The sequence below is a fragment of the Pyxicephalus adspersus genome, chromosome 12, assembly GCF_032062135.1.
Source record: "Pyxicephalus adspersus chromosome 12, UCB_Pads_2.0, whole genome shotgun sequence".
Classification (NCBI taxonomy): domain Eukaryota; kingdom Metazoa; phylum Chordata; class Amphibia; order Anura; family Pyxicephalidae; genus Pyxicephalus; species Pyxicephalus adspersus.
Window position 1 is genome coordinate 33,601,648 of NC_092869.1, and position 16,051 is coordinate 33,617,698.

At 37.5% G+C, this 16,051-nt stretch overlaps 1 protein-coding gene across 1 annotated transcript in view; it reads right to left on the bottom strand.

The window, feature by feature from the left end:
* The window catches only part of LOC140341784 (uncharacterized), a 60,665-nt gene that overhangs the window by 29,939 nt on the left and 14,675 nt on the right, over positions 1-16,051 (bottom strand). The window contains exon 4 of the mRNA XM_072427658.1: positions 3,582-3,730. Within this exon, the coding sequence (XP_072283759.1) occupies positions 3,582-3,730 (149 nt within the window). The remainder of the gene's footprint in view (positions 1-3,581; positions 3,731-16,051) is intronic.

Genomic DNA, 16,051 nt, shown 5'->3' on the forward strand with positions numbered 1-16,051 from the left:
TATAAAACATTTGAAAAAAAAATCTTTAAAAAAAAAAAATTATATATAATGTAATGTAACTGTACAGTAGCTTATATAATGTGTGTATATATATATATATATATATATATAACACAATTATATATATATTATATAAAGATTTCTTGTATTGGACTCAATATAGCTTTTTTGTATTGAATCCAATACAAAATGATTTGAATTACCCGGGAAACCCCGGAGATTGTCACTGCACACGCCGGGAGAAGACAGAAAAGAGAAGACGTCTCCGGAGAAGCTGCGGGGCAAGGTGTTTTTTTTTTTCAATTGTAATCAGATTGCACTGTAACGCTTGTTTCTATTTTTAGCTACCCTGAACCTGGTTCGGGGTAAACGCTTTCAGCAAGTTTTCTCACCCCGAACCAGGCATGGGGTAAACGCCCAGGTGGTTAAAAGTGTGTAACGCCCGAACCCCAATTTCAGCAATGTGTAACGGTAGATTTTTTTGATGGGCAGAGTTCTTTTTTTTTTCTGACGATGCCATAATGATGACATTTTAAGGGCTGTTAGCCACAGGTGTCCCCCACTTGTACCTCTAAAGAAATTTTCCCCTATGCTCCTTCCTCGCACGTCACAGGCCTAACTTTTATAGGGAATTGACACTGCAGCTCTTCTTCCTCCCTACATGTCATGACTCTCTCCTCTTCTAAATATGCTTAATTACTGTCTGTCCTAGCCAAGCTTCTTTGTCCCTCTCCCCATCTCCCTATAAAAATTTTATGGTAGTAGTCAGGGTAAGAACAAAAAGAAAAACTACATGGGGTCACTTTACATCCAAGGTTGTGGTGCCTAGCTTCAGTCTCTGGGCTTTTGGATGCCTACACAAGGGATTTTACAGGTGAATAGCATGGCTAAAATACATTCAATGCACCTATAACCTTACAGAAGGATCATTGTTAAAATAAATTGTCTAACAACAGGGTCTTTTAAATTGAATGCATTATGGCAGAACTAGAACTATGCACGGCAGAAAGTTATGTGTTTTCTTCATTAGACAGTGAGAATGCAGAGAGAAAAAGAGAGAGCTGCGGAATATAAAATGACCATGTTTGTCATAAAACTATTTTATGTTTATAGAGGTAACATTTTTAATTATATTATAAATAAATAGAATAACTGTTTTAATATAATTACCACATTAAATTATAATGTTGTTTAGTAGACAATTCTGTGTGCATGCTAATTTAACACATGGAATTTACACCTAAACTGTGAGCAGATTTCTGTTTATGGCAACCTATTGGGATGTTATGTCTCCCATGTTCTATGGTAAAATAGATTTGTAGCCCTGGGGTATGTCTGCTGTTCTGTGTTTCTTAACCAGGGCTCAGTGGAAGTTTTCTCCAGAGGTTGTTAGGGTTCCATGAGCAATTTGAACTTCTCAGGTCAGTTACGACTGACACTAATGATGTTTTTGGCTATCTGTAAGGGTGACATTCTTCCCACTGACCTGCTATGTAAGAGGCGTTCTTCCTACTGAATGTACTCTGAGCTGTGGATATAGTACTTAAAGAAGGGGTTCACTGGGACTATAAAGGTATTTCAGGGGTCCCCCTTGTTAAAAAGGTCATGAAAGGCTGCTGTAGACTTAAACACAGAAAGCTGACCTAAGCTCACACTTTCAGCTTGGTTTTAGGGATGATATGAGCCCAGGTTATACTGAACTGTCTGGGTTTAACTTGTTTAACCTCCCTGGCAGTATGAATATTTTAGTATTTTTAAATGTCAAAGTTGTACATTTTACATTTGAAAACACCTATTTTAAATTTCCTGCTGGTCATTTCTCCAGCGCACACCACTCGTACGCACACACTTCGCATGCCTGCCCTGCAGCTGCATCCCATGGCCTCGCATCCCCAACCTTCACATGCTGGGCATCGACAAGGGGACACATCCCGGGACAGCATCCCCGGAGGACACAACAGGCTCGTGGGGGACCAGGTAAGCCCTCAATTCCACCCTGAGTGTGGCTCGTGGTTACCGCTTTTTGTAATGAAACTTAACCCCCGAGCCACATTTGGGGTTACCACCAGGTAAGGTAAAGCCTCTAAATCCCCTTAACTGTCAAAAAAAAATGCTTTGACCCCTCCCCCTGAGCTCTCCATCACCATGGAGGAGCCTGCAAAGGCTCATGGGAGATTGACATCATCAGTCAAAGAGGGAAAAGGAACACTAAATTTTCTGACCAATCAAAGCAGTGGGAGTGTTTTCTTGTCATGTGATGTAGGAGGGGAGGGGTCAGCTCAGCTCCTCAGTCTCACCTCCTGAGACTTTGCATCTGAATGAAAGTTTTTTATTTATTGGGGTGACAACTCAGATTAGGGTCACGTTGTGGATCAGGGTGACAACAGGCTCCATACGCGCGTCAGATGTGGGTCCGTAATCTGTGCCTTGTGTTAGGGGCCCTGATCTGTATCTATGACATCAACACCAACCAACCAATCAAAGAAGACAACATACTGACTGATTGGTTAGGAAGCCTGGGTGGGGCTTGAGCAACGAGGGAGGGCTGTGAGCTAAAAAGAAGGTCAAGTGTGGATGGCAAGGCAATTTTCCACACACAAGATGGCCACTTCCATACATGTAATGCATGTTCATGAACGCGCTAGTAAGTGATAGATATAGATATATCGATCTAATATTATGTCTGATGTTAGAGCTTAGGTCTGCTTTAAGAATCACCAGATACCACCAACACTGTCTATTGCAAACCTTAATAAAATTAGTGTATTAAAGCTTTTCATATCCATTATTTGTTATTGTAGAAACTGTGTGCACAGTGATTCATTCAACAAAAGCACTTTGAAATAGGTGAATGTACATTTAATGTATTTGAAAGGCATTGTGTTGATATTGGCAAACATAGAGCATTGCACTACAAAGTGTTTATGCCTGTATGACATGTATTGTCTACTTTGTTCTTTTATTTGTATTGTAATCACAAATTCTTGGGAGTAACAACTTGAAATGAGTATGGTTTGTCAACATTGTACAGGCCGTCCATGATAAGTATGAATGGTTTTTATGGATGGTCATTAGGTTAAACAGGGTTTCTGCTGGACAACGTGGAACACTGTAGATATGCTCTTTTTGGCTTGTGATTGTAGAAGAATATTATAGATTATAATGTGTGTATACAGATGGTAAACTTTTAAAAATTGGAACCTCCACATTACTGTATTTACACTGTAGTCCACAACATTAATTTTCAATCAAACAATACACAACTATATTATTTTGGGTGGCTAAAAAAAAATCCTTAATTGAGTTAAATGTTGGCAATAACAAACATGCAACATTCACAGATAAATGCAACAATGCTCAGGATTATACCAAACCAAATAGGCTTTGCTTCTCATTTGGCTTGCTATATACTCCATTATCATTGGGACAATAATTTGAGTTTATATTTTGAAGGATTGTTTGTGAGTTCTATTGCAGATATTAAACCCCGATGAAGAGGGAATAATGAACCCCTGGAAACAAATCGTGTGTTTTTTTATTATTATTATTATTTATTTATTTATTATTCAAACGCTCTTTACCTTTGCTTCAAGTCTTTTCAGGACTCCAGTGTATGCCGAGCCTGGGTTCTGAGCAGCGTAGAGCAGGTTCTTTAGAAACTTTAGTGATATAGATTCAGTTTCATAGAAACAACAAAGTCTCAGCTCCTGCAAATTTGCTTCCTCTTTCTCTATAATATACACAAACGCAATGTAATATTATGCAGTATCCGCATGGTGTTTTTTTTTAACTAAGAGGAAAAACATTACAATTTTTCCTTTTCCTAGCACAACATGGAAACATTCATACCTTCTCATGCATGTGGCATCTTTCTGAAAAATGGAGCATTGGCTCTCTTCTGTGACCCACAAAAGTGCCTTAGGCATTGCGCCTTGTACCTCTCACCTCTCAATTTTCTAAAGTTAGGAAGAAATTATCACACTACTTCCGTAGGCAAAGGACACGCTGTATACAGTTGTGTGCAGAATAATAGCAGCGTGTTAAGAAAAAAAGAATGAATAAAGCTCAAAATATTTATAATAAGCTTTTATTTCCACACACACAAACACATTGGGAGCACTGCACATTCTATTCCAAATCAAAACAAGATCAAAAAGATCAAATTTTGTGTTATTCCTTTACAGAAAGTGAAGGAAAGGAAATATGTTGTTCAAAATAATAGTGGTGTGGAGTTTAATTAGTGAGGTTTTTTGTGAAAAAACGGAAGTCAGTTATGACAGATAAAGTTGTACATGGTTTTTATAGTGTATTTCTCCCTGAAATCTTAGTAAAATGGGTCGTTCTAGACCATGTTTACAGGAACAACGTACTTTGATTAATAAGTTGGCTGGAGAAGGTAAAACAAATAAAGGTTTTGAGAAAAATGACAGGCTAAAATGATCTCAAATGCTTTAAAATGGCAACCAAAACCTGAAACGTGGAAGAAAATAAAAAACTACAATTCGAATGAATGGAAGAATAACCAAAATGGTAAAGAGCCAATGATCAACTTCAGGTATATCAACAAAGGTCTAAAGATATCTGTGAGTACTGTTACAATTTGAAGACGCCTATGTGAAGCCAAGCTATCGGCAAGAAGCCCCCTTTTCTCCATGCAATGGTGTTGGGCGTATTTATCGCATACCAAGTTTCAAGGATCGGTTTAAACACATCAAAATACCTGAAGAGGTCATGATCCCTGCTGCCAAAGAGGGAAATGCCTTGAAATGGTTGTTTCAAAAGGACAACAATCCCAAACACACCTGTAAATGTACAATATCTTGGTTCCAGACCAACAAGATTGAGGTTATGGACTTGTAGCTGGCCAGCTAAAACCTGTCCTAGGTTATTAGTGCAGCATATTCTGTATACACCTAAACCTGCCAACAGCCCCACTATACAGCTCATATGCTCATATGTTTAAGCTAGACACAGAGTTATCACTGTATTTATGATTGTGAATGTTTATAACAGTTATATATGCATTTTGTTAATATAGGCAGAAAAAGAAAATATACCTTTAAGAGTCATTTATCTAGCTAAGAGAGATAAGCCAATCACAGTGAGTCTTACACTATGCAGAGGCCTCAACCAATCACAACCAGCCTTACACTGTGTTCTATGGGGAAATTCCCTAGCAAACCATGCTGTATTCAGCATGCTAACAGAGAGAGAGAGAGAGAGAACAGAGAGAGAACAGAGAGAGAGAGAGAGAGAGAGAGAGAGAACAGCAAGAGTTCCAGCCAGAGAGTTCCATAAGAGTAGACAAAAGGCCAAAAGGTTCCACCATTATCAACATAAACAGTATCAACATAAACATCATAAACATCATTCAACAAACAGCATTAGTATCATCATCATTATCATCAGCAAACAAACCAACAAACAAACTATCCAACTTCAACATTTTGTGATATCTTATTCCACATGTTTGTACATAGACTTCCTGCTACAGAATCAGCAGTGTTATATGAATAAAGTTTGAAGTTATTAAAGAAGTTATCTAAAGTATTTGGTGTGCTCTTTAAACCTACTGCTTTTATGGAACGGTATTAGGGGAATTATAGAGTAAAGACAGTTTGATCGGACTAAAGAGAAACAGAAATCATAATTCCTTTAATGCCACAGCACACAAGGCACCTCATGGTGCTGCGCCTGCCACAGGACTTGCCACCCCAATCCCTGGACCTTAATCCAAAAGGAAACTTGTGGTGTGACATCAAAAATGCTGTTTCTAAAGCAAAACCAAGAAATGTAAAAGAATTGTGAAATGTAGTCCAATCTTCTTGGGCTGGAATACCAGTTCACAAATGTGCAGCAGTTCTAAGTAACAGTAGTTATAACTAAATATTAGTTCAGTGATTCAAAGGAAAGCAACATTTTTCAGTTTATACAGTGAATGTTTAAGTTTATAAAGATGAATGCAGAATGAATTTTTTTGAGCAACCTAATATTTTCTTATCTTCAGTTTATGTTAAAGAATGACAACATTTTGTTATGTTTTGATCTGGAATAGAATGTACAGAGCTCCCAATGAATTTGTGTGTATGGAAATGAAAATTTTCTGTACTGTGAGGTTCACTTTGTAAATTATGTTGTTTCTTAAAAACTGTGACATGGCAGATCACTATTGGTCAAATATTTTTAAGTGTATAACATAATAAAATGCTATCATTGTGACAGCAGAACTATTGTTTTCAACAAGCAGTAATACTCTTATTTGTGGTATCATGTTTTTTATTCCAAATGACTGCTGGAGAGGTTGGTAAATACGTGTAACATAATAGATAAAATTTGGTCTCATATTATATTGCTAAATAAGTTGTATGAGTTGGTTGAGAGGGTGGTAGGAGTGTGCTGCTTGTTTAATAGTTTATTTTAAAAAGAGACTCATCTCTTCCCACTTAAAGGTTTGTTGACCCATTTGCTTATTTATTGTCTTTTTTTTTCCTACAATTTGTTTTGATGTTTCTTTTTTTATGTTTTGTAGTTGTTCTTGTTGTCATAAGCAAAGCATAAAAATATTTGTCATAATACCCAAATGAACATCTGGCACTGTGAATTCACTACAACTATCTTTAAGAGCAGATTCACCATAGGGCTCTGAAGACCTGTTCCTATAGGTGAAACAAAGGGACAATAAATTGCATCATTTTAGGGCAGGTTCAGACCTACTTCAGGATCCAGTGATTTCACATGGCTTCCCCAAAGCTTGCACTTTGCCAGTCTCTTTGGTCACTTGCACAGAAACCTGCCCTAACAGTATGCAGTGTCTATGCCTGTGGCAGTCATTCTATTCTTTCTCTATGGAGCTGCTGACATGTTAGTGCCTCTCAAAAGGTAGCGGTTCCCTAGCATGAATTGGTAAATGCACAGCAACCTCATAGCCAATGTGAACATTGCCTTAAGACACTTTTTTTTAAATTATCATTTTGTATAAACCTTTTATACAGTTGGATATAATCAGGTAATAAAAATCAGTTTAGTAGTTAAACAATTAAATAAACTGTGTATATTAGGAAAACCTAGTGAAGTGGGAACTGAGGTACCAAAAGTTGTATGCATGAGTTCCAGTGATAGATATCCATCCCTAACAATCTTTCATCAGTCCATCCTGGTGTTTTATAAGGCGTGAACTATGCCAGCAGCGATCTTCCCAGCTATCCTGATAACTGGTCCCAGGTGTACAAAAAACACCTCTGCTAAACCCTGTTTGTCTTCTTTTGATGTCTGACAGCAAACCAAAGTTCTGACCTTAAACCCGCTGCGAATCAATCTGCTGTTCTATATGTATTTACCAGATTGCATCCAAGCTGATTTTATTCACAGTTTTCCTGTTCAGACAAATTCATTTTTTTTTCTTTTTGACATTCCCATGTTTAACTTAAAAGGAGCAGAATAGATAAGTATCTTTCATGTTACACGCTTGATTTATGTAAACTTTGAAGTTTACTCAGTCATTAGAAGAGATGCACAAAGCTGCTGTCAGATTGTTTTTTTTTCCATTGCTGCTGCTTTGTGTTATTAGTTATGTTGGTATCTTAAAAGGTTGTCTGTGATGAGCACGGGTGGTATTTTAGCTCAATGTCAACACGCCGAATGTTGACATATTTACTTAGCGGTCAAAGATGTTCTAAATAGACTCAGCAATTTACGTGTTGTAAACATGCAAAGCATAATACCTTAAGAAGTCTATGTAGGGGCAAGGAAAGGTTCAGTACATTTGTGCACATATTTCAGATATCTTTTATCCTTTAAAAAAAGTACAATTTTTAGAGCAAATCCTGGTGGTCTAGCAGAAATCAAGTGATCCAATTACTTTTTTTTTTTTTTTTCTCTGAGCTGACAACACGGTGACTCCGATGTGCTACAATCCTAAGCAGTGTTGTTAGCCCAGCATGGGTCACTGATGGACTGCAAAATACCCCCCTTTCTCAGGTATTATAAAATGAGTCTGTAGTGCAGCAGTGGTATCTTTGTCATCTCACTACAAAAATTTATGAGCTCATTGGAGTCCTGTGACCCAACAGGTTTCTAAAGTTTACATATCTCTATATTGAAACCCATCATTTGGTCCCCTTATACCTAAATGCCAGACCCCCTTTAAAATCTTTGCAATAAAGCATCATGCGGAGTTAAACACTAAAGCAAAATCATTGAGAAAAATATGAAGGCTGCCAATGCTGACACCCTTTTGAAAATGCTGCATGCCTGCCTGACATTCTGACCTCCTCGCTTCCATAATTTGAGTCTTTGATTCATAACACGTATGCAGATGGAGATTTTTTTTTAATTTGCATACTTGTTTCGGTTTTAAAACCTAGATCTAGAATGTCATTAAGTGGATCGGCTAAATAACCAAGCATTTAGAACTGGGAGGAGTGGGACTGAAGGTCGAGGATAATGTACAGTAATGCTCTACAGAAAAGAAATATTTTGGCCCAAAGTTCTCAGCACAGACTGCACAGATTTTCAAACAATACCTTAGGTATTAGGCAGGCTGAATGATTCCCAATGTCCTCACATTAGTTTGCATCCTTAAACATGGAACTGAAACTGGTGGCAATGCAAGGAAGTAAGGTAAATGATAACTATAATGGGAAAACAAAGCGCATGTTAAATGTGTAAGGTGACAATAAAGGAAAAGCAAATGTAAAATGTTCCAATGCAGATAATAGGGTTAAAAAGTGGCTGTGCAACAGGACTAAAGGTAATGGTGGCCATGTAGGTGGAAAAGGGAAAGGTCAGCAAGGGAAAAAGGGCAGGAAAGGTAAAAGGTGACCATGGGGGGTAATCGGATAAGTGTGAGCAATTGGGAATGAGGGGAGAAACATTTCTTGCTAACGGGTAACTATAAAAGAATAACCGTAAAAGGTGGCATAAAATTGGGTTAGATGTAGGATCACCTGAAGAGTTGTGGAACCAACCCCAATTATATAATATAAATAAAGGAATATGTGAATAGGTCTATTCAAACAATAGGTAAGGGGGAGGGGGGAGGTTGGTTAAAAAAGTACAGTTGAAAAAATAAAATTAATATAGCGGTTTTATTCTATCATACACAAATTGATGAACATCTGTTACAGCATAGTATTTTGTGTACAAAGCTTTCAAACAAAAGTGCATAAGCAGTGGTTTGTAACTGAGTATTCTCTGATACAATGATTAGAAAAGCATTTTTACAACATCTGCTTCCTCAGGGGACATAGAAGAATCATGTATCCAAAAAGTTGAAGAATAATAGATGTATGAGTTGTGTCATGACTAGGGTAGCTCTGGTCTTTGTCCAAAACTTCCCTCAACATATAAAAACCACCCCCACCCCACTTGCCAGCCCCCCTTCCCTACAATCTTCCCAATAACACACTGAAACCTGTTGCACTTAAAATGGCTGGCAAGCAGCCGTTTATTTACCAAATAAAATAACCAAATTAACAATTTCCATATTATATAACTCTATATATATATTTATCTATAAGCATACACTTAAAATAAATTAACAAATAAAACAACATCCACATAACATAAAAACATAACATAAACCGCTTTATTAACATAATAACACAATCCCTAACACAACCAACACAAACAACTAGGTTGCAGGTCCGGAAGGTAAAGTCCGCATAACCATTACATTGCCAATCTTGACCAATACCATCATGCCACCCTGGCCCCTAGCTGCACAGCACCGCCTCAGGGGCCTACACTGTTCACCACTTAAAGGGAGACCCCACCAACTTGGGTGCCCCCCACCATAATTAACCCAGGACTCTTACCTTCCACCAGACCTCAACCGCCTACCCCAACTCCTATTAACAGGGCAGGAAATTTCTTACCTCAAAAAATTGTCCCTAACTTCTGTTTCTCACTCCTTATAACCCTTCTCTCCACCCCCTTTACTTTCGACTCTCTCTTTATCTCCTCCTCTCACACAAATACATGTTTAACATGAGAAAGGGTTCCATAGAGCACTCTGGGTTGGCTAAAGATAAATCACAGCAGGTACTGCCTGCTTGAACACTTTCTTTTTCTACATTAAAGTTCAGACTATGTTATCTGATCAGGAATATGTTGCTTCTCCATCTCTATAATGTAAACTTCACATTGAACAATTGAGGTCTGTAAACAATTTGCAGTTATATTTGACAGGCTGTAAAGAGTTGAATAAAAAGAAATCTAAAGACCCTGCTCGTTAGTAAGTAATAAAGTAGCATATAGTTACCTAAAACATTTAGAACTTTTTTTTAAATCCTATTCGTATTATCTTAAAAATTACTATACGTTTAGTTGATGCAAAACTCTTTGGAACCTTTTCTGTAACTTGCACATGTTGGGCAATGATACCAATAGAAGATTTTTGCAGGGTTTTTGTAACTTTAATAACCTGGGAGGATCTCTGTAAATGGTAGCCGTCGTTTAATCCCGGCATTCGTCACCGTGTCTGTTCCAGGGCCGGCCTTTTGAACAGAAAGAACATTTCTATTCTCCATTCTTCCAGCAAATTGAAAATCTAAAATTAACCTTCAAAATTGAACTTTCTCAAACTCTGAAGGTCATGTGTACTTGAGTAATTTGCATGTGTTTTAATATAGATTACACAGAAGAGGCAAATTGAATTTCTGTAATGTCTGTTCCAATCGAATGGCGTATAGGTAATAAGTTAATTAGCCTCTGTAATTTGGTTTTGGGTAATTCATTTTTGGTGTGAAAACACATTGTAATTATTGCACACGAACAGCAATTTAGTGGAAGATAATCAGGCTGCACTCTCTTCCGTCCCCAGAGAGGTATGATGGGGCTTGGCGAGCATAGACACAGATTAATCATGTCCCTAATATGATTTACTATCAGAACAATATTAGCCCATTTAGAGGTTATTTACATTAATCAGCCGGTTTAATAATTGCATTTTTATTGGAGGTGGCAATTACATAATCTACCAGGCAATTGTTTCATACTGGAAAAATGAAGCTTTTTTTTAAAGTGGGGGGAATCGAAATATTCGTTCAGATGGGGACTCCTGTTTCAACAGCAGCTATCAGAGGTGGTATTCCCCTTTTAAATTTTTCCTAAATAAAGATACTTCAAACTTTACTGATTTATTAATGTTCCCCAAAGCTGGAGACGATAGGGTGAACTATCATGGATGGACGTGGGTGATACCGCAAAACTGGAATGGATCTGCTCTAGGATTGAAAACATTTGCCAGCCAATAAAAAAAAGGAGAAATCCATTTTAGGTTTTCTAAATCACACAGTTTCACCAGTGATAGCCTATCTTCTCCAGTCCTGAAGAGCTTTATTAAATCAGACTGTGTTTGAAAAATTTTCCCTGCTGTCGACATTTTAACAGATGGGAAGTAAAGGGAACTCTGCAAATGCAAAACAGGCAGAAAAAATGTTCTTCCTAGTGTAGGGGAAAACATTGTGTTTTGGCTTGTGTTCTTATGGAAGAATATTCCCCACTTTAATGATTGGCTTTACTGAATTAGAGTGACAATATAAAAATAAAGTGTAAAAAAAAAAAGTTATTGTTTACCCCCAACAACCACTCATATTCATTGCCTCCTGGTACCCATATACCATAAAAATCCCTGTCGGCTTAACTTTTGCCTAACACATTTAGGCATAGTTGTAAAAAGCAGCGTTGTAAAAGCACCATACGTTTTATATATATTTACACAAAGTTCATACTTTTTAGTGCAATTGTTGATAGATTTTCTCATGACTCCATAACAAATTAGCCCATCTCTAGGTTTCCTTATATTTTTTCTTTTAGGTATGTTCACCCATCTTGTTGGGCACAAAACAAATGAACGCTTTTTGTTGAACAAATTGCTTTCCAAATAGTTTTTCAATTAGACCTTTACAGTCAAACCAAAGCATTACAGCACTGTAGAAACTGATCTGGTGAGGAAGAAAGTTTAGAATGTCACAGATATAGTTGGTGTGGCCTAAAGCCTGTGCATCCTAGATTCCCATTTCCTGTTATCTGATGCTATCAAAGATTTTTTATTTTTATTGGACAGAACCTGTCCCATTGATTTGCAATACCACAAGGATCAGCCAAATTCAGACACTGCACAGCACTAATAAACAAGAAGCAGCAGCTGCCTAAGTAATAAGCTAATATTACTGCCCTCATATACAGCTTTAAAAGAAATTACACATAGGAATATGACTTAAAGCATTAGCACATATGGGTAAAATGTTTCCATAAATCTGATGACTTTCAAATGTAAAAGCGTTAGAAAGACTGCAGTTTCTTTAAAACAGCCTTTCTCAACCTTTTTACCATGGGGGAACCCTTGAAATACCATTCAGGTCTTAAGGGAACCCCTCCTTTTAGCACTGTATGCACAACAAACTGTATTAGCTTAGTGGTCAGTAGGAAAAACGCCTTTTACATTGCTGGCCATTGGGAAGAATGTCACCCTTACAGATAGCCAAAAAGATCATTGTGTCACCTAAACTGACTCGAAAGGCGCAAATTGCTCATTGCTCAAGGAACCCCTATCAACCTTTGGAGGAATCCGAGGGTTCCACTGGACCCTGGTTGAGAAACACTGCTGTAAAATGATGACATTTCCCTGTTTTATAAGTTATTTTTGTATTACGACTTAATAAGTAAATGTTCTAGAATGCTGTGACCTTGCTGTTAATGTGATGCATTCACATCACTATATTAATGTTACACATATTTCAGTACACTTCTTTCAATGTAGTTCAGCTACATCATTCTGTATAAAACGTCTGATACATTTAGCTCCCTTTTGTTGTTTTGTGCCTGGCACATAGAAGCTTTAAAATTTTTTGCTTGAATGCTTTAAATTAGCCGTGCATATTCAATTATTCATCTATGCCCTCTTGTAAACCTTTACGATATCAGTGATAAAACATTGATGGCAAATTCCCAGGAACTCTGAGTTGGCGCCCACGTCACTTTTTCCTTTGTGAGCCATTTCTTATATTACTCAACGAGGCATCCGATCGCCCCGGACCAATCAAGCCCCTTCGTTTCCTGTATACCACACAGGGTGCTAATTAATTCACTGATGAGGAGGCAAGGCAGTATAACACTTATGGAGATCAGAAAAAAAAAAACTAGTTCAGTTGTTTGTTTTTAATGAGGTCCCAGAATAGCATCAAACACAGACAGGATGTAGAAGCTATTCACAATAGTACAGTACTCAATCCAAGCATAAACTCATTAGAATGAAGGCCTAGATACACAAAGAAGTTGTTTTTTTTGGAATGGTATATGCATATTAATCAAGCAAGTTACACAATAGGCAAAACACAATAAACACAATTCTTATATGGTGTACACATATCCTGCCTTGTCCATAGTTCATATTAATAAAGAAAAAGTTTCCATATACAATAAGTCTAAAACATTCTAATATCTCCTTAGAGTTACCTCTCTTTAAAATACAGTTTTCATTTCACATGTATGCCTCTTTTTCACCCAATTTAGTGGCATCTTTAAATTACAAATTTCACCTCTTGGGGAAAAAATGTGTTTGAAATGTACATTCTAAAGACTTTGAAGTATATCCCATGGCAAAACCTTACACTTGGGAATGGATGAACCGTGTCAACTTTTTATTGCTCGAAAAGCACAGTTTTACATATTTATATTCTTGCTGTCTGTGACCAAATTAGGGAGATTCACCCCTCCATTTGTACTGGTGACCATTGTCGTTGTCATTTTAAAATTCTATTCACGACAATGGGTGAGGGATGTCTTCCAAATGGGACAACTGTTCAAGAGGTAGAATTCACATCACCTTGGGAGATTTCCTAACTTTCCGATTATGTCTTCCAGACTGGAACCAAAGGGAAATTTACCCATTGGTACACAGATGGCAAGACATACCAGGGCAGGGGTTTTAATACTTCCTAATTCACAAATCCGAAGAACTTGAACTATACATACTTTAATTTTCAGTGTCATATACTGTATTTCTTCTACTGCTTTTGATAGTATTGTATAGTACAAGTATACAAAAACATTAAATGAAGTAATAAAAACCTCCCATAGCTGACAGGACATTGGCATGTGGTGGCTTGATTTTAATCCTTCTTTTGCATTAGATGCAGCAGTGGTTGCTCTCTTGCCATCCCACCATATCTCCAGCAGGTGCAGCAGCAGTGGCCCTATTGTAATTCTTTTTTGTACAACTTTTTATACCTGATGTGGTTCTATTGTAGTACCTTTTTTTCCACCTAGATTCAGTGGCTATATTTTAATCTTGCCTCAGTCTCTGGGCACAGTGGATGCTTCTCCATAGCAATATTTAAAAGCTAGCTATTGGTCTTTACCCATCTCTCCATGGGTAGAGTGTGTAGAAGGACATTATAGGAGGCCTGTCATAGACATTTTAGAATCTTGAGCATATTTTTCAAATTTTAGTAAAGATACTATTTGGCACCTTTCATTATTGTAATGGAAAAGCATACATTTCATTGTTCCTGGGTGCACAGCTCACTGAATGTAATGCAGTTCTTCATATAGAGAAAGGCCATGCAAACAAAATCAACTTGTTGCTTTCTGGAACTGTGCCACAATCTACCTGCAGGTTGAAGCTGCTGCAGAATGCTGTGGTCAACTGCAGGTCTAAAATGTCCCTTTTGGGAGTATGGTACCAAAGAGGTACCTAGTAATAGGGCTGTAGGCCAGGCACTGCATTATTGTCAGCCCCATACTTCTGGGTTTTTTTTTAAAGCCAGCAGCACACCCTAGACCCACTCTCCACTAATAATGAAACAAGTAGAGAGCTCTAGTAGGCGTCAACAAAACATATTACAATGCAAGAATTTAAGAGCGTGCCTAAAATTTAAAATAGAAGCTTGATATAAGCACAGAATTTGCACTTGGGGGTCTGTGAAATTCCTCCATGAAATGTATCTGCTGTCTTCATCATAATCATTATTTTACCAGCTGCTTGGTTATTGCTTCACTACATAATTCTTATAGAGAGATTTTACACGGCTGGTGTTGCGTGTTACCCTGTGGTATACAGCTTCACGTCCCCAGGAGCCTTGCACTCACTTAGAATTTAATGAATTGAGTTTCGGAGAGGTATTGATTGTCTGTTGAGCTCTGAAATGTTGATCAAACATTATTCTTACAGAAACGATGGTATGTGAGTTTATGGCGATTTCTAATACAGCTGCTGCTTGTGAAAAACAAAGGAATGTTGTGTACGGTTAAATGCATGGCAGCTGTGAAATCTTTATACACTGAAGTTATGAAATATTCATGTGCACAGACATCACATTTCTGTAATGTGCAGCCATGTACGCTGATTAAATGCTGCAGTCTTCCTTCCGAGGCCTTGTTTAGCCAATTGTGTATTAGCCGAATAAGTATTGCAATTGCTATGATTAGACATAAAAGGGAAAAAGGTGTTATAAGAACTACACTTGTTCACTTTGGTAAAAGTTACTTCAAGGTCTTTCAGCTGCAAGAACATTACATTTGAAATGTATTTCTCTTTCTAATTTTCTTTTTTACATGTCTGGAATTTGAAATAGATACTTTAAACTTCTACTTGTAAATGGCTTGCAATTAAAGGGATATTATTATGAATGAAAATGGTTTTCCCTGTGGTATAACCAAGGAGTTTTGCATCCTGGTGCAGGGTTTGTAATGACACATTCTATCCAAAAATAATTTCAAGCCTTCAGGACACATTTGAAAATAGGTAAAGCCCAGCTCTAACTTATAAAATAAATTTATCAAAATTTGCTCCCAATGGCTCTAAATTATAAAAGCTGAGAATACAAAATTTTCATCCTTTCCTACAGCAACCCCCCCATGTTATCTGTTATCACCATGTTGAGGACTGGAGCAGAGACGAAGAAGGCACGGTGGCTCAGAGGTTAGCATTCTGGCCCCTCTAGGCTCTAGGTCCCAGGTTTCCTTTGGTATTCTGGTTTCTTTTCACATTCCAAAAAAACAACGCAGTTGGTTTAATTGCCCCCCCCCCCAAAAAAAAAAAAAAAAA